A 17,997-nucleotide genomic window follows, 5' to 3' on the forward strand; every position below is an offset into this window, starting at 1 on the left:
CATATACATATACATATACATACATATAATGGTATATACTTTTGTCTGGAAGACTAATTCAAAAATTATTTTTTAATAAGACATAATGAGTTATTGATGTACTACAAAAAATCTTTAGATTCAAATAGTTCAAAGTTAAATTTAATACTAACAAAAATATTTAACTATTAACAATAAACAGAGGCAATGTTAAACAATTAAAAAATTTTCAATGACATTATCAACTATTATGATGGAAACAATACGTTGAATATTGAGTTAATATATACAATTATGATTTCACAGGGTGTTTCATTACTATTCCCAATATTGCCCTAACCACCAGGTAATACAGGATCATAATAAATAGAACCAATTTAAGGAGAAGTCATTTGAAGGATACAGTCAGAGAATAAAGCACAGACAAGGGAAACTAATTTTTATTATGTCCCAACGTTTCGGCTACTAAATAATAGGTCTTCATCTAGGCCAAGCAAAGGGATATATTTATATGGGCCAATAAAGTATTAAAAATTGAAAGAATAAAACATGAAAATACAAATAAATAAAAATTATAAGAAATAAGTGAAAGAATAAGATATGAAATATATATTGCATTAAATAAATAAACAATATATATGCAAATTAACAAAGAATAAATATAGAAGTCATACAATCCAACATAATAAGCAGTAAAACATAAATAGCAAGATATTATCTTAATGATATGAGTTAACATCAATTGTACAGTGAAAAATTAAGAGAAAGCACAAGAAAAAATAAGAAGTTTTGATAAGGAGTTGAACCAAAAATAAAAAATAATTAATAATAACAGACATAGCAGCTAGTGAAGGATTAGTCAATACAAGGAGATAGGTAGCAGGTATTTACATTGTATTCTAAGAGCCATTAGAAATCAGGTAAACAAGAATACACAAACTGTAGCTTGAGTATCATTTTCTCTTTAAAGAAGATTCATGAATAAGTGCAGTTCAGCATCTTTACACCTATCAAAGAGAATAAAGAAACACCAATCTCTCAATATCATGTGAATAATCTACATATTTATTTAGTAAATTTCTTACATCTGTGCAGATACTATCAAGCCATCTACTCTACTTGGTCAATGAAGGATTAGCATAGCCAATTTAACTGGGATTTCACTGTCAACCTTTCTATCGAAATGCCCTCCCCATCTCAGCCCATCGACCATTAAAAATCTTTCCATATTTGTGTCCTTGAACATGTAATTTTTTCTTCTTCACAAAGTATTACCTTCTTTGATAGGGTTAAGACTCTTCACAGTATTTTCTCAAAAATGAGTATCATATTTGGGCCAATGACTGGGCATATTAGTGTTTTATAGAATTTCACTTTAGTTTGATTAGCAAAGTACTTACTTTTGGAAAGTTTAATAATCCGAAAGTAGCATCCATTGCTAATCTGCGGCTAACAGCATGAACGAAATAGCTGAGCTGACTGTTGGAATGACATTGAACGTTCAAGCCGTAATGCAAATAACTATAACATGTAAACTAACAGAAATGAAGGAATAATACAAATAATCCATTAAATAACAAAACAAATAATATAAAAAATGAAAACAGTAGTTTTGTAAAGGATTATTGTTTTTCAGTGTCCTATGAAATAGGCCAAGCCATAATAATTGTACTCTACAATAAATTAACCAGTTAACAAGTAAAGAAGTTGAATGCAAACTTAAAAACAAAAACATACTTTTGCTTGTTCTGTGGGCCAAGGATGATAGAATGAAATAAAATAATCATTATTCTGCTGATATTTTATACTATAAAGGAAAATGATAATTGAAAGATAACGAATATTTTAAAAAATAAATTCCTCACCTTTAGGGAACTGAAGATCTGCAGCGTCTTCGTCAACAATCTCATTTGTTAAGCTCATAATTAATATCCAATAACTTACATCTAAGAATAAATAATCTGAAGAATAACTCAAGATTCAAATCCAACCAAATAGAAATAATTCACACACCACTGGGGTCAAGTACGAAATGACCAACCGGGTAATATATTAACCTAACCTTCCAGTTTTGATACAGTCCTTTTGGTGATACAGAGGACGGTCAACTGTATTGCTGCTAATATTTTAAAACTAATTAGATTGGGAAAAAATCAAGAATATTAAATAATTTAATCTAATATATTTTAATAACATTTTATAAATTCAGGATTTTTTAAAACTTCTTGTACCTTCATAATTGCCATGCTCTCTCCCGCCTCGATATAGTGAGCATTGATACATCTATTTGAAAACAACCGTTGTCACATTGGAGTAAACATATTAAACATGTCTAGGTCCAATGTGTCTGAGGGTTTTTCAAATGTATGTTTATTTAATATGAACAGTTTGTTTATCTTTTATTAATGAAGGTCTTGTAAAGTCAGCAATTTTCATTACTTATTCCAATTTTTATTATTGCTGTTGATTTCAGTTGGCTTTAGCAGAATGCAGGGAAAAAACATTTCTTGAATGGCCATATAAGAATGGAAAATGTACAGCTAAAGAGGTAATTTAGTGTTTTTATTTCTGAATAATAAATATTTAACTAAATATGTAGTTCTCGATTACATTAATTAGCATTTCTTCACAATGACTAGAAGCTAGACTCTTGAAAATTCCTGAAAGTTACTTTATAAGTCATCAAAAATTTATATGATATGTGCTAGTAAGATATTTTGCTAAAATATCAAAGCTCTTAGTTGCCATGTTTAAAGTTTTTTTATAAAATTAAATGTATAAGTGACAAGTGATGTTATGATTATTACAATCTTAATATATTATAACAATAATATTATCTTCAGTGAATGTATTTCTTAACATTCATGACATCATTTTTTTTTCATAGTCCAGTTTCTTAGGTGTTTCGATACCAAAGAATCGACAGAACTCTGGAACATAAAAGAGTTGTATTGTGGAAAACAAGATAATTTCGTGAAACCATTCCCTCTTTACTCCTCTACCATTTTTTATGTAACTTCAGGGATACTAAAAGTTCTTTTGTGGTACTACAATCTATGTAGAGTCAAAGTCTCCCATAAAACCAACCACCAGTAATCTCTTGGAAGCTTTCTTCCATTATTGGACACCTAGGACAGTTTCCTCTCCATCAGTCCTTCTAAGTCTTGGCTTCAATAAGCTCCTCAGGCATCCAATGAATATGTCAGTTCTTATTATCCCCCCAGCATTTCAGTACAATTCTTGCAGCATATGATTTGTTTTCATTCGCAATTCCTAGTAGTATTTAGTACTGAGTCAAATATTCTTAAATCAAGATGCCCAAAAAATAGGCGCTATTTATAGTCATAGTAACATTCTGGATTGCTGCATTAAGTCATTATTTATGTTCACCTGTTTGTCAAGGTATATAAACTTTCAGACTCTTTCAATGACAAAGCATCTAATTTTCACTTATGCTTCCTCTGGAATCTTTAACTTTAGAATTTGCCTGCATAAAGTTGGTTTATTTTCAATTACTAGCCAACCCTTGGTCCAGCTCTTTGCAGGGCTATCAGGGTGCCCTTTATGGTTGTTTGTGACCTCTCAATCGCAAGTTTTTAGAAAATCAAAATGTTTTAAAGAACAAATTTTTTTATGGTAGAGTTATAGGCAAAGTCCATTATATTGTAGGACTAATCCAAGTTAAACCTGACTTTTGTATTTAAATAAACTTTTTATTTGTTTTTGTAGCATCTGGTTGTCTTCTTGCTGAGGTCTTATTTTAAAACAACTATATTTCACTTTATTTTGTATGATATATAATAATTTCTTTCCTTAAATTCTCAGCTAAAATGAGTATTAATTAATCTAAAATATGATTCGATTCATCATCACAGCAGTTTTTATTTATAATAGAAAATGTATTTCATCTAGAATTTTTAAGATTTTGTTGCTCAAAATACAAAAACTGTCCCGAAAGTATTAAAAAAACAAAGAAACTATTGCACTTCAACTAAGGACTTGAAATATGAATAACAAAAGCATGAAAAAAATTTACAATTTTTTTACAAAAACATCATACAAATTAAAATTGTTGCATTAAAAAAACATCTTATTGAATCTTTTCATTAGCATTCATTGATGTTTTAAAAATTAAAATAAAAAAAAAATGTTTAAAATGAATAATTGTGCTGGAGATGGGCCACCTTCTGTTCAAGAAAACAACATTAAAAAATGGTTTCAACTATTTATTAAGACCCAAAGTTTTGGCCAACATTGCAATTCTTAATCAGGACTGTTACGATTGATGTAAGTGTAATATGTTTACCTACAGCTATTGAGAATATAAGAAGAGCTCCAATTTGGATTTGAAATTTTGGTTCTTGATAAATAGATAGAAATATTTTTTTGTTGTTTTCTTGATTGTAACCCGAACCAACTCCTTAATTAACATATGTTTAAAGTTAGCACTTTATTAATAAATAAATAAGTACAAGCATTAGACTACTACATCTTAGGTGAGAGGACTGTGTTAAGGTTGACCCTTTAGATTTGAGTTTTGATAGGAGTTAGTATAAATGATCTCATTTCAAATATTTAAAAAAATATGTATATATATATTGTTAGAAAAAGAATGAAACCGTGTAACTAAAATTCCAACATTTCAGGAGTTACCAAATGTGTTTAGCTAATCCTTATTCACTGAAATATATGTTCATTGTGCCTGAAGCTTACTTAAAATTAAGATTATATGAAATAAATATTAAATCAATTTTTTTTAACTTTTGCCAATGATATTAATTTTAAATTTTAATAGATTCAATTGTGTTTAAAAAAAAGGAGGGAGTTTATATTATAATTTTATAAACCATCCTGGTTGTATGTAATATATGTTTATATGGACCTTTGATCCAGTCCATTTGTATTTTATGTAAGAAATATATGTCAAACCTAGAGTTTGGAGATATGAAAAAATTTAGTGGAACTTGAAAAACTGGAAGTTTTTAGTGAGGTATAACAGCTTTTCATTTTAAAACTAGTAATTCACAAAAAGCATTTGTGATTTATGAAATGAGTCATTAATTAAATATTAATTTAGTTGGGAACAGAATTTATACAGCTTTTACTCTAAACAGCTCATACTATATATATATATATATATATATATATATATATTGATATGTTAGGGAATATGTTAGATATGTCCAGGAATATGTTAGATATGTTCATTAGTTTTGTGATTCCCTGGTTTCTTTTGTTGAAATTTTGTTTTAGATTTTTTAGATTAAGATGTAATAGGTCCATCCTGATTCAATGAGACATGTGTGTTTTATATTTCTCAAGTGCATCTGTATTCATCTTGGTTGTAAATTGTTTCCAAGAAACTTACATTGATCATAGCCATTCTTTTAGATGTTGACAGACCCAATATTTCTTCTGGTTTGATGTGAATGTTCTATTGGTTAAGCCTAAATCAAAGAAAATATTCATGTAAATGAATGATCATATTATCATTCCTGGCACCAACTAATAACAATGGCAACTACATTAAAAATAGAATAGACTGTTTTTGGCATATACTTTTACAGTACATAAATATTAGATCATTTCAAGGTCCTTGACAACAATAAAAAAAATAGTACAACATACTTATGAGAATCTAATTTGATAAATCATAAGAAATAATAATTTCTCATTTTAAAATTATTATATTGTCAACTAGTCTAATGTAAATTGTCTGATAATTAACTTTTCAGTAAAATATTTTGTTATGCATATATCTGAATTAGTTGAATATATTTATAACTCATTCTAGTTTATAATTATTTGATCAAGAATAACTTTTTCAAATATTTTAAGTAAGTATTTATGTTTTAAATGATCTATAAATTATTTGAGCACTAAAACTCTATTAAGAAAGAAAAGATCTTAAGTTTAAAATAAATTTTTCTAGATGTACATTACAATTTGTAGGCACGTTATTTAAACATTTTTAGAGCACCTAAGATGTTTTTGGAATATTTTTTTCTATGGTCAAGAAATCCACTATATCCATGGATAAATAAAAACTTGAAAATCTACTTATGTGTACTTAGATCAGCAACACTTCTGTATTTATAAAATCTTAAGAAATGACTCCTGGAGAAATAGCCTCAGTCGAAATCAAATCAATATTTGAAACATTTTGCTGGGTGGGAAGGGTGAATATGTATAGTGAAACACTGTATATAAAGAGAGTGAATGAATATATATATCAAAATTATGTAGTTTTTAGAAACGTTGTTCCTAGCTAGAACTTTATCAACACTTTTCTGAAATACACACATGTATATATTGCAATTTTTTTTTTTATTATAAAAGACTTGAGTATATAATATTACAATAGATAAACTTTGTTACTAGTCTTCATTATATTCAATCTATTTATAAATATTGATATGATTTTGTTTGTATTTAAGTTTTTTTACTTTGTATTTGAGGGAGGGAAGGATAGATAATTTTACTTAAGGTAGAGAAAAGCCAAGAAATCCAACTGACAGACTATATACCCTGTATATGTCAGGTAAAATTTGTAGCATGTCACGAATTTTCAAAAAAAGTTAGAAATTTCAATTGCCGAAATTGGTAGACACTATGTCACATTCATCTATCCACCTCAGCTTCAGTTTTCCTACTTTCCTTTTTTCATCAGGTTTCATGCTGAGCAACTTCTTTTGAGTTGAGGTCTTGTCCATCTGTACAACATGGTCTGCTCATCTGAGTTTTGCTATCCTGATATGCTTTATTCACATCCAACTCCTTTTATAAGTTGGCCAGTTATTCCTGATTCTCCATTCATTGTCTCCTTGACTGGGGTATATATCTTTCAAAGTACCTTTCTTTCGAAAACTAGTAATTTCTTTATGCTGGTGGCCTTTGTTGTCATCCATGCTGCAAACCCTTATGTTAGAACTGATTGTATAAGTACTTTGTATAGGAGCAGTTTTATAGATTTTGATAGTGACTAACTTTTCATATGCTTCAGGAGACCATGCTGATATCTAATTGTGGCAACAAGTCTCACCTCCTGGTTTTTTTCATTATTCGTAATAACTACTGATCTCATGTACTTGAATCTTTAAATTTTTCCAAAGGAGTATCCACCGTGTCTAAGGAGTTCAGTCTGCAGACTATCAATCACGGGAGCTTTGTTATTCTTTAGTTGCATGATGGTGTCGAATATATCGTATTCATCTGGAGCTCTATTCATTGTCAACTTGTTTTTCATATTTTTAGTCATCGACATCTTCTTGCTGAAATTAGCCTGATAGTGATTTTCTCATCTTTAACAGCTTTATCTGACATCAAAACACCATCTCTGCTGCTAATTTGGTCTACCATTGGCCTATATGCTTTCCTAAATTTATGTTTTTGTGGAAATTTCTTGTATTCCTTTTGCTCCTTCAGTTTAAATTTTCTACCTTCTTTTTCTTCCATACTTATTCATATTTTTCTCATATATCTTTTTCCTCATTTTTTTTTTCTTTATTCCTCTCCTTGGTATCTGGTTCCTTTTCTGCATATCATGTGCTGGAAGGCTTTGATTTTATCCAGGGTGGCCTTATTACAATCTTCATCATACCCATTAGGTCACCAATTTTTTTTCCCCTTATCTAAAACCTCTTCTCCTTATAAATTCACTTTGACATAATATTGTGATGCCTGCAGTCAGTCCTATGCATACTAACTACTGTTGGTAGGTTCAAAAGATGAAAGGCACCAGAAATAGAAAGATTTCTTTTTAAATTTTAACTGTGTAGAGATAAGGAAAAATCTCTGAGGCAAAAATAATTATTGATCAAGCAGACAACTATGAAGGAAAAAAAGTAGTCAGTAAAACTAGTTTATTTTTCATTGAGAAATGAATCTAGGTTAAAATTTAGTTTTTAAGATAGTATTCAGTGAAACATATTCTTATTATTTACCTTACTTGTAACTTACAATACTTGTAATCCCATTGGAAAAACTATATATCTCGTGCCTGTAAAATTTGTATCTCCTTTACACAGGTGTTGTATCTCTGAAATGGTACTACACTTCATTACTTTTCTCTCATGAACTTAAAATTGTTTTCTTTGTAATTCGAGAACTTTAGGAATAATTTTTTATTATTTGTATATCAACTCTTATTTAAGATAGTCTGTTTTGCTGTACTGATCATTAAAAAAATATATATCTTTTTCACAGATGGCAAAGGCTGGTTTTCATGTCACTAAATCAGATCAACAAGCTGTTACGTGTTACTTTTGTTTCAAAGAATTAGAAGGATGGGAGAAAAACGATGATCCTTTGTAAGAATCAAGTGCCTTTCTTCTAATTTCTTCAAATAGCAATCTATTTTCTTTGAAGTATTAATTTAATTTGTTGCATGTTTCATTTTTTTTTTTTTTTCAGTACTGAGCATAAAAAACATGCACCATACTGTGGATTTGTAAAGATGTTTGATGAAGCACCAGATACTATCACATTTGCTCAACTTTTGAAATTAGAACTGGCTAGACAAAAAAGAGCATGGGTTTGTGTTAATTTGATTATATTTTTACTAAAATTGTGATTGTGTTTGTTTTTTATTTACATCTAATTATTTTTCAGGAACTTGAAATTGATCATCTAGGAGACAACGTCCAAGAAATGATAAAGAAATCATTAAAAGGCACAGTCAAGAGGCGGTACAAAAAACGGAAGTGAAATAATTTTCATTGTAATGGGACAATATTTCAAAGATAAATAAATTCATTGCTTTCATTGAATAGCATGAATTTTTTTTTTCCAGAAAGATTATAATAAAAAAATTTATGAACTTTTTTTTAATTTAGTACTTTTATGTTGCATGATATGTATAGATTAAGTTTTAAGTAATCAATTTAATATTATTACAGCTTCTTGAAAGTTATGTTATGTTAAAGATTTTAAGTGTGAAGTAAATATTATGTTATTGATCTCTTAGTATTTATTGGTTCAGTTGCCAATAACTATAATTATTTTTTTTATTTTTATGAATATTAAGTTTTTTATCCATTTATATATGTTATATATTTGTATATTAAAATGTTGACTCAATGGAATTACACACATTTAATACTTATATAATATCTAAAATACTGTCATTGAAAATAAGAAACCAATGAAGTATTCTTCAAACTTAGCAGCGGTTAAAAGAATATTTATCTTAAAAGAATATTTGATGCACACTATGAAGTGCTTATGTATTGGCCCTGTTCGAGTGAAACATTTGACTTGAAATTGTTTATCAGACCATTATTTAAAAGTCTCTGTTAGTGGTTTAATGGCTGTTTAGTTTTTATTACCAATTGCTTATATTTGTAATACTTTTTTATTTTTGCTGTCCACTTCTTTGAAACTTGGATATCAATTTGTAATTTTTCAATCTATATTATAATCAAATGTGCAAATACTGTTTGAATTGATTTCTTAAACAAATTAGGTAGAAAGCCCCCAAAACACTTGTTGATGAAATTTGTAACTTGTTATTATCAGCAATCAAAATTTCTTTACTATTGTTAATACATTTTCATCCATTTATATTAATTTTATGTATGATGGGGAATCTCATTAGGATTTTTCTTATAACTACTTTTTTGTAAGACTGAAATTAGGAAGAAAGTGATAGGAAAGATTTGAACTAAGGTGGGTAGACGGTGATGAACCTGTTGAAGGAGTTTCTGATACCAAAAGCTGTATAATTACTTATATTACTATTATCACTAATAAAAGTACATTTATTTTAACTTTTATGTTTAATTATTTAATTTTTAAAACCCAAATAAGTTGTTTTTATATTTAAATAATAATAGCAAGACGTACTATCTTCAAACTTACCTGATCGGATTGACATGAACTTATGTTGCAAAAAGCTTCTCATTCCCCTAAAAAAGTAACCTGTACTCTGTACACTTAAATCCATTGATTCAAAAACTTTTGGCAATAAGGCACCCAGAAAGTTGGCTAAGGAGCTGAAAGAGGATGCTAACTTAACTTCAAATTTTAATTTTTTCAGGAGAAGTATTGGACATACTCTTCTGCCATGTCATTATATTCATCCGACTTTCTTTGGTTGCAAATATTGTTACAGATGAGAATTTGATAAACATATAAAGAAAAATTTAATTTAAGAAGAAATATGTGGGTTTAAAAATTAGTGGAGAGGTAACACTATTAACAGGCACTTAGCAAAGGGTTTATTATTTTTCATGGTTTGATTCATGTCATTGATGGCATGATGAAGGCGAATGGATGCTCCTTCTAACTTTTGAAACATTTGAAGGAACTCAACATTGAGCTGGATTTATTTTAGAACAAAACAAAAAGTAGATATAATGGAAAATGGTTCTATATAAATACCACAATACACATATAAGTTATTTGATGTTAGTTTGAGAGGAATTTAATTATTTTATGATTGATAATATGGGCATCAAATGCCCTGATAGTTTTTATATTGATGCACAAGCAGATCAAAACGTCTTTTCAGGATTATAATTGGAAGCATCTTTAACATAAACTTCAGATTGCTCAGTAAAGGCATGAATCCTCTCCATGCTACAATTACAAAATTTCACTTCTGTTCGGATGTATTCTACTTTGAGATTAACTGACTTGAAATCAATAAGTTGGAATACTTTCTTTTGAACAAATCAGCTCCATAGGTTTATAATTTATTACTATTGAGTGAATATCGCTGATTCTGTTTTTTCTATTACAGTTATTTTAATATAATGAGTTCATTTCAGTTCAAAGTAAGTTAAAGATTTTTATCTATATAGAGGAATTCTTTTCCTATTTTGTCTATCAACTAAATTATTAAACTTATATACTTCTAAAGGATTACATTATCTGCTTTATTTTTTGGGTTGATTAGACAGTTATGTCAATTTTTTATAAAAAATAAAAATATAGGTAATTATTAAAATTAGTTATTGGTTTATTATTCTTTTGACTAAAATTTCATAATCCAATCATCCTAAAAGTATTTTTGTTAACAATTATCCAAAGTTTTATTCTGCTATGAGTGTTCATACTTAAAAATAATTTCAATTCGGAAAAGTAATTGTTATTTAAGAATGCCGAATTAAGATTTATATGGTGTTAAAGGTTGTCATTACCTTTCTTGTCAGTATGTATTATCTAATTTGTTCTATGGTTTGTTAGTTCCTTAAAAATATACTCCCCAGTTACTTTTATTGATAAGTTTTAATGTTTCAGCGATATAAGTATATTTTATATATGTATATATAGTTGACCATCAAAATTGATATATAATTAGATGATCAGGGTTGCGGTCAAAAGAGTAACAAAAATAGTTATAAACTATTTTTGTTTCATTCTGTGGGGTCACCAGAAAATAAATTCAACTGGTGCCACTGGAGTTGTGAGATCGCTAAGGTGATGCCTTAACTCCCTTGGCTACAAACAGGCTCAGACTGTGTTTCTATCTTCTAGTTATGGTAGATGACCATTCTGTTATATCAGTCATGGATTTACCCTGTGGCTCACACAGCCAGACTGTGCGTATATTTATACCCACTTAATTTAAAGTAGTTAATCTTAACTGACTGAAAAACATGATCCTGACCAAATCACCTCTTAGCACAATGATTTGCCTAGAAAAAGTACTCAATCCTTTACCCTGATTACTTGGGTAACCCAATACACATTATGGAATATTTTGTTAGTAATTAAAGTTGAATAAATGGATTAAAAGAATGAACTAAGATTTCTAAACTACTTCTGAATCACCTGCACCAAATAAATGGTTTTACCTATTTTTATTATGTATGATTTTAAGCTCTGTTGTATTAATTTTATTTGTGCACAGTAAAAAGTTCATGTATAAAAATCTTACAAATAAAGTCTTAGTAATGAAAAGCTGCAGACAGGGTATTTTTTTATTCACTTTTTGGATTATATATAAACCTCAGATTTCAAGAGTTAATTTTTTTTCTAGTTTGATTACTAAGGTTTTTTTTCAAAATTAGTCACCCAACATTTATTGACTGATTTAATTATTTTTCTGATTATAATTATTAAAATAAATTATAAGTTTTATAACATATATAGTGCTAGTCTAAAAAATACTTTCTTTTAATGTTATGCTTTAGCAACTTAATTAATTTATAAAATAAAAATAAAAAATTATTTTCCTACTGTTGAGTTTTTGCAAATAATTAGTGATGTAAAAAAAAGTGTTTATTTTATATTTCAAAAATTGTCTATCATATTAGATCCACCTTTTCTTATACATAAATTTTTATTTAAAAATAGATTTCAGATTTAGGCAAGTTTTAGGAAGTTCCGTTCCGTATCTATTTCCACATAGTATTGAATAGTACCAAAAATTGTTTTCATTTAATTACTTCATAAAAATTTGGAAATCTGTATGTTATGCTAATTTTGACTATCAAGCCTCAATTTTTTTTAGTTTGAAATCCTTTTCTAGTTAATTTTTTGTTTTTATTTCTCAATGAACATCATCTACTAAAGCTGTATTGATCAAAATGGTCTTAATTTATTATACGAATGGGTTTGAACTCACTCAATCATATGTTTTTGATCATCAAAAGGTCACTCAATCATTTTTTAAAAATATCTTTTACTATTTATTTCCTAAATGATGTTTAGTTATAAACGTATTTTTCCATTCTTATTAGTACGTTATTCAGGTTAATTTTCTTTTCGCTTCGAGTATATAATGCGAGGAGGTTTACGGGGAAGGTACTGATTCTAAGATTTCAAATTGCTTTTTCCCATCAATAAATGTAGTTACTCTGATTCGAACTATAAGACTCTTCATCAGTTGAGATGTATCAAGATCATCGTTTTGGTGCATTTCAGCTGCTTCTGAAACATTAATATTATTTTATTAAATATTTTTCAAGAAAATAAAAATATTTTAAGAATAAGAAAACCTAGTTTTATGTTTAGTTATTTTTTATTTCTTTAATTTATTTGAATATAGTTTAATTCAAATGACAGAAAATATTAGGAAACAAACAAATTGTATATTACCAATTCCAAGTTTAGGTATAACCGTCTTTGTTTTATAATTGATATTCATTTTTCATCTAATAAATTTCTTATTGAAGCTATCCATGTCGTTTGGTACTATTTACAATTAGCCAAATAGAAAAACATTTCAAGTTCATTGGGATGAAATGTAAATTAAGAATTCAATGTCATAGGAAGTTAAATGTGGAACATTCTAATTTATCAATAGTTTTGATAACTATTTTATTTCATATTAGTGAATACAAACGAAAAATTTTCATTGAAAATATCACAAAGCCAAATTTTTGTGGAGTTGTTGAAAAAATTCCTTATTATATACTCTTTACTTCCCTAGGAAATGGTTATCCTGTATGAAAATGATTTGATGATTATTTCTTTGTTTGAATTTATCTCAGGTTTGAGCTTGGGTAATGAGTACTTAATTATTTTTTCTTGTTAATCATCAATTTTATTATTTTTATAGGAAACTAACCACGAGTAGTTTTATTATGAGTTAATACTCGATCACGGGTGGAAGCTTTCTTCACTGAAGTCCTGAGGGGGGACGATTGAAGTGTTTCAATTTTGTCTTCAACTGATAAAATACAAACATTTCTTTGTTTTACCAACTTAGACATCGGTCTCCCTTCTTGATCACACTGTGGTAATCCATTTTCATCATACAATGGTCTACCATAGGCATCTATCAATGGTTTTCCTTTTTTGTTATATAAAGGAAATCCCAAGGAATCAAAAAGTGGCCCTCCATTTAAATCTGTAAGTTTTGGAAGATTATTGGGATCTTGAGGAATCAGAAGTGAAGTGTTAAAACCAATTTTAATTCCTGGTGCTTCATCTAAACCATTATCTAATCTTATTGCATCAGCTGTTGCTACTGGTTGTCCCTTTGAATTATAAATAGATCTACCGAACAAGTCGTACATTGGCCTTCCATATTTGTCAAAAAGAGGATGATTAAATGAATCATGTAGTGGCCTTCCAAACAGATCTGTCTCTGTCTGAAAACTGATTACATCTGCGGAAAATGAAATACTGTCTAGTTTAAGCTGTGACTTTTTTGCCTTAGATGAATCTAGTGTTTGTGTTTCTTCCGATATATAAACATTAGTAGAACTTGGACCATTACTGATGTCCATAAAGTAGGTTTTAATATTTAAAAATATTTTCCTTCCATTTTTATCTAATACATTTCCCTTAAATCTGTCACTTAGTGGATGACCTACGAGATCTAAAACGATTTTCTTTTTTTTCAAATTTTTATTGTTAGATTTAATTTCATCTTCTCTTGTTAATTTAGTTTCTGGCAAGTAAAGACTTATCTCAGTTAAAGGGACTGGGTCATTTAGTCTAAAAAGCAATTGATCATAATCTGTTATTTCATTTGGGTTTACTTTTTTAAGCATCAAAAGGCAATGCCCATTTGAATCATGCATGACTTCACCATTTTTTTCTGTCAATGGCCAACCTTTTCTATTAAACAATTGTGCTGGTTTGTTTTCTAACATAACAGTTAATATTATATCACTTTTTAAAGGTTCTCTTGTGGGATTAAACTTTGATTCTGTTGCAGAAGTCCCTGTGGCATCAAATATAGGTTCATTATTACAGTCAAATAGGGGACGTCCATGTTGGTCACACTTCAATAGCTCTTGTAATTTTTTATCTCGAAGAGGTTCTCCATGTTTATTTGTCAAAGGATGTTTTGTTTTATCAAACACTCTCATTGGGTTTCCTTTTGGTGAAAGCCAAAGACCATTTTGTTTTGTTATAGGAATGCCATTTTTATCAAAAATGGGGTGCTTGTTTATATCATATAATATTTTTCCTTTGTTGTCTACTTGAATCAAGTTGTATCCATCTGCATTCGTTAATGATGATCCATCAAAATCTATTAGGCAGAATCCTCTGAAATCAAATAATGGTATAGTTGAAATCATTTTTTTTTTTTTTGTAACTTTTAGAAAGGGTTTAAACTTCTTGCTTGATGAAGGATTGCCACTTGGGTCAAAAACAGCTCTACCGAAGCAATCATATGGTTTTCCATTTTTAAACTTTACAAGATTTTTTCCACTAGCTGTTTTTAAAGTTTTACCTTGACTATCAGTTAATGGATATTTGTTGCAGTCAAATAAAACAAATGTTTGTTCCTTCTTTTCATGATTTTGTTGGTTTTCAGTAGAAGTGTTTTTATCAGCTCCATTTAATTCGTGTTTTCCAAACTTTTTTTTATTGTCTGCAAATAAATTCAATATACTATTTTGATTGTTGTTGGATGAACCATCAAATGTATCTTGTTCATGGATTACAAAGTTGGTTTTGGTAACATTTTCTCCTGATTCATTTGATAAATAACTTTGTTGACTTGCTAAAATAAGAGAGTTAGTTGGTTTAGAGTCGACAAAGGATTGTGTTGATTCAACAGAATCAATTATATTCTTGTTATATGTATGTTCTGTAATTACCGTTTCACTCTGGAATTGATCTCCAGTAATAATATCTACATTGTCATAGTCTCTTAATGAGTTGTTATTTTCTATATCAGGTGCAATCTTTTTTATATTTTTACAGTGGTTTAGAATTTTAAGCAATTTATCTTCTGTTGAAATTTGTTTACTATTTTCAGCTTCATTTTGTATCAGTTTTAAAGTTCTTTTTTGGTTCGAGTTACAAAACAACTTATTCTTTAAATTCATTTGTAAAGTTTCTTCTGAAAAAGAAGTACAAGGCAGTGATTTCATACTTGGAATATAAGGTATGTCGTAAGCAGGAGTTTTAGTCCTAACACTTGTTCCATCTTTTTTAGTTGTAGGAACCGTGCATGCATTAGCTCCATGCATTTCATTTTTAAATTTGTTTTTGACTACTGGTGCTTTCTGTAACATGCCAAGAAAAAAAAATTGTAGAAAATTAATTTATGAACTCAGGTAATAATTTTGTCTTACACTATTTAAAAAAATTGTTGCTATTCAATTTTTGTAATCTTTTGTTGATTGGAGGTAATACAACTGAGACAAAGGAGTTTAATGGGTGCAGCACTTAGGAAAGTGTTTGTTAGAAGTTAGTTGAAAAATTATTTTTAATATTGCGTGATGAGATTGATTTTAAAAATTATGAAAATATCATTTTAAATGTTCATAAAAATAAATTGCTAATACAATAATTAAAATAGAAACTTTACTTACATCCAATCAAAATATTTTCAGCTTATTATTTCTTTAAACATTAGTTTTATTTTTAAATCAATTATGTTTTATTAATTAGCTCTAGGACCTTTTTCGTATTTTTATGTATAGCATTTTTTTCAACAATATCTTGGTTATATTCAGCTTTTATTTCTTCTTTGTATTCCTTTTGAGTCATCTTGATCAAGTAAAAATTTTCAGTTCAAATTTTAAATAACAAAATTTGAATTTATATACATTAAGTTATATGTAACAACAAGAATGGTCAATACAAATTAAAATGGGCTTATTATGGCCATCTTGGTGATCCTCGATTATAAAAACAAAGAGGAATTTTAATTTAAAAATATTTCGCTAATTAATAAATTATTAGCAAGTTTAATTTGATTAAAGAACAACATATTTATTATAATTTTATTCTAACAAAAATTTAACATTTAAAAACATATGACAATATCTATTGATGTAAATAATAAAAAACAAATAATAACTGATGAATTTTATTAAGTGTATGAGTGAATAAATCTATTATTGTTTTTTAAAAATTATTTTAAATAAATAACTCTTGGAACATTAACAGAAAAAATTCACAAAACATAAATCGTTGGTAATATTATTTTTTTCAATTAACTTTACTGATATTGCAGATGTCCTTCGGATAGATTTTTTTCGATAATATTTTCCCAACCTGAACACAATTTAAATTAATAACTTACAAGTAAGTACAATACAAGACTGGATATAATTTGATAACCAAGCTCAATGATCTTTGTTTCTTTTTTAGGACAAGACTTCTTTCATGCTAGTAAAAGATAATTTATTATCTAAATATTGAAACAATTAAATAATAAAAACCTTGCTGATGTTTCACCGCCTTCTGTAGCTACCTCCATTTTTGTAACTCTTGGAATATTTTTTTCCATTGTAGATTTATGTAGCTGTACATTTTATTTATTCGGTTCTTGAAGCCATACCAAATAATTATGTATTCATAGGCATATATGTGCCCTACCTTGATGGATTACTAAGTTTTATGCTTTGTACATCTGACACGTTATCTTAATATTCCTGTCTTTCTAATTTCATTTATTGATGCCTCATTCATACTTTATTTAAGCTCTACTCCTTGGCTTCTCTGTCGAGAGCTTTTTCTGATAATTTACTTATTCCACAAAATCGTTACTATTCAGCTAAATTTATTCTTGATGCAATCTTTAATAAATTATTATTATTTTAAATTTAATTTTTTTTTTTTTATCATACTGTTTATTTTGATTTTAAAGCTTTAGATTGGCTTAGCACTATTTAATTCTATGCTGAATTGAAACTGTTTTTAAATTTAGCACATTATGGTATAATAACACATGTGTTTGATTTGCTTGGATATTCCTAAGAATATATATTAAAAACAATAAACAATTAAGTTGACATTTTTAAAGGTGGCTTATGTTACATGTATTATTAAAATTTTTCATTCTGATGATAACGTTTGATTTCAATTACACTAATTTGTTTAAAATGTTAATAATACTTCACTTTTGACCACTGTAAATGATACATTAATACTGTATTTATACTTTTTATTAAAAATAGAAATGATATTAACATTTTGCTATTAGACGATTGTAAATTTTATTTAGATTATCTACTTCCATCACTACCAGAAAGTCCTAATTTAATAATCTAAATACTTCAGTGAAGATAATTTACAAACATTATTAAAGTATAATTTTCTTTTTACACAACATATATGTTTCAAATTTTCCTGTTATGTCTTCAGAGTCTATTTTTC

General features: G+C 28.0%; 3 protein-coding genes across 7 annotated transcripts in view; 1 reads left to right on the forward strand and 2 right to left on the reverse strand.

Moving 5' to 3' along the window:
* Polr2D (RNA polymerase II subunit D) overlaps positions 1–2,045 on the reverse strand; it is a 92,404-nt gene extending 90,359 nt beyond the window's left edge. Inside the window, exon 1 of one of the 2 annotated variants that reach the window (XM_014434515.3) lies at positions 1,845–2,044. In XM_014434515.3, coding sequence (XP_014290001.1) covers positions 1,845–1,902 — 58 coding nt within the window. In that variant the 5' untranslated portion in view covers positions 1,903–2,044. Of the gene's footprint in view, positions 1–1,844 lie in introns of both variants that reach the window. The other variant, XM_014434523.3, reaches the window with a different exon arrangement.
* The window catches only part of Det (Deterin), a 29,351-nt gene extending 19,605 nt beyond the window's left edge, over positions 1–9,746 (forward strand). The window contains exons 1-5 of one of the 2 annotated variants that reach the window (XM_014434503.2): positions 2,197–2,343; positions 2,453–2,527; positions 8,185–8,288; positions 8,392–8,512; positions 8,590–9,746. In XM_014434503.2, the coding sequence (XP_014289989.1) occupies positions 2,308–2,343; positions 2,453–2,527; positions 8,185–8,288; positions 8,392–8,512; positions 8,590–8,685 (432 nt within the window). In that variant the 5' untranslated portion in view covers positions 2,197–2,307 and the 3' untranslated portion in view covers positions 8,686–9,746. Of the gene's footprint in view, positions 1–2,196; positions 2,344–2,452; positions 2,528–8,184; positions 8,289–8,391; positions 8,513–8,589 lie in introns of those variants that run through there. The other variant, XM_067047649.1, reaches the window with a different exon arrangement.
* Positions 9,747–12,587: 2,841 nt separating this feature from the next.
* LOC106689566 (uncharacterized) lies at positions 12,588–17,535 on the reverse strand. 3 transcript variants are annotated; one of them, XM_014434624.3, is made up of 3 exons: positions 17,061–17,535; positions 13,496–15,896; positions 12,588–12,855 (listed from the first exon to the last, which is right to left on the reverse strand). In XM_014434624.3, the coding sequence occupies exons 2-3, from the start codon at positions 15,858–15,860 to the stop codon at positions 12,719–12,721; spliced, it is 2,502 nt and encodes an 833-aa protein (XP_014290110.1). In that variant the 5' UTR covers positions 15,861–15,896; positions 17,061–17,535; the 3' UTR covers positions 12,588–12,718. The 3 variants fall into 3 exon arrangements, with proteins under 3 accessions (XP_014290110.1, XP_014290101.1, XP_014290118.1); XM_014434615.2 differs by lacking the exon at positions 17,061–17,535 and adding an exon at positions 16,294–16,622; XM_014434632.2 differs by lacking the exon at positions 17,061–17,535 and adding an exon at positions 16,206–16,347.
* Positions 17,536–17,997: the final 462 nt, after the last annotated feature.

This window comes from Halyomorpha halys, unplaced genomic scaffold, assembly GCF_000696795.3.
Source record: "Halyomorpha halys isolate HHAL.00 unplaced genomic scaffold, Hhal_1.1 Scaffold46.1, whole genome shotgun sequence".
Taxonomy (NCBI): Eukaryota; Metazoa; Arthropoda; class Insecta; order Hemiptera; family Pentatomidae; genus Halyomorpha; species Halyomorpha halys.

Coding starts and splice junctions, on each gene's coding strand:
- LOC106689566 (XM_014434615.2), bottom strand. CDS start 16,383: ATGACTCAAAAGGAATACAAAGAAGAAATAAAAGCTGAATATAACCAA. Junction 15,897..16,293: donor TACATAAAAATACGAAAAAG/GTCCTAGAGCTA, acceptor GGCATGTTACAG/AAAGCACCAGTAGTCAAAAA. Junction 12,856..13,495: donor TCATAATAAAACTACTCGTG/GTTAGTTTCCTA, acceptor TTAATGTTTCAG/AAGCAGCTGAAATGCACCAA.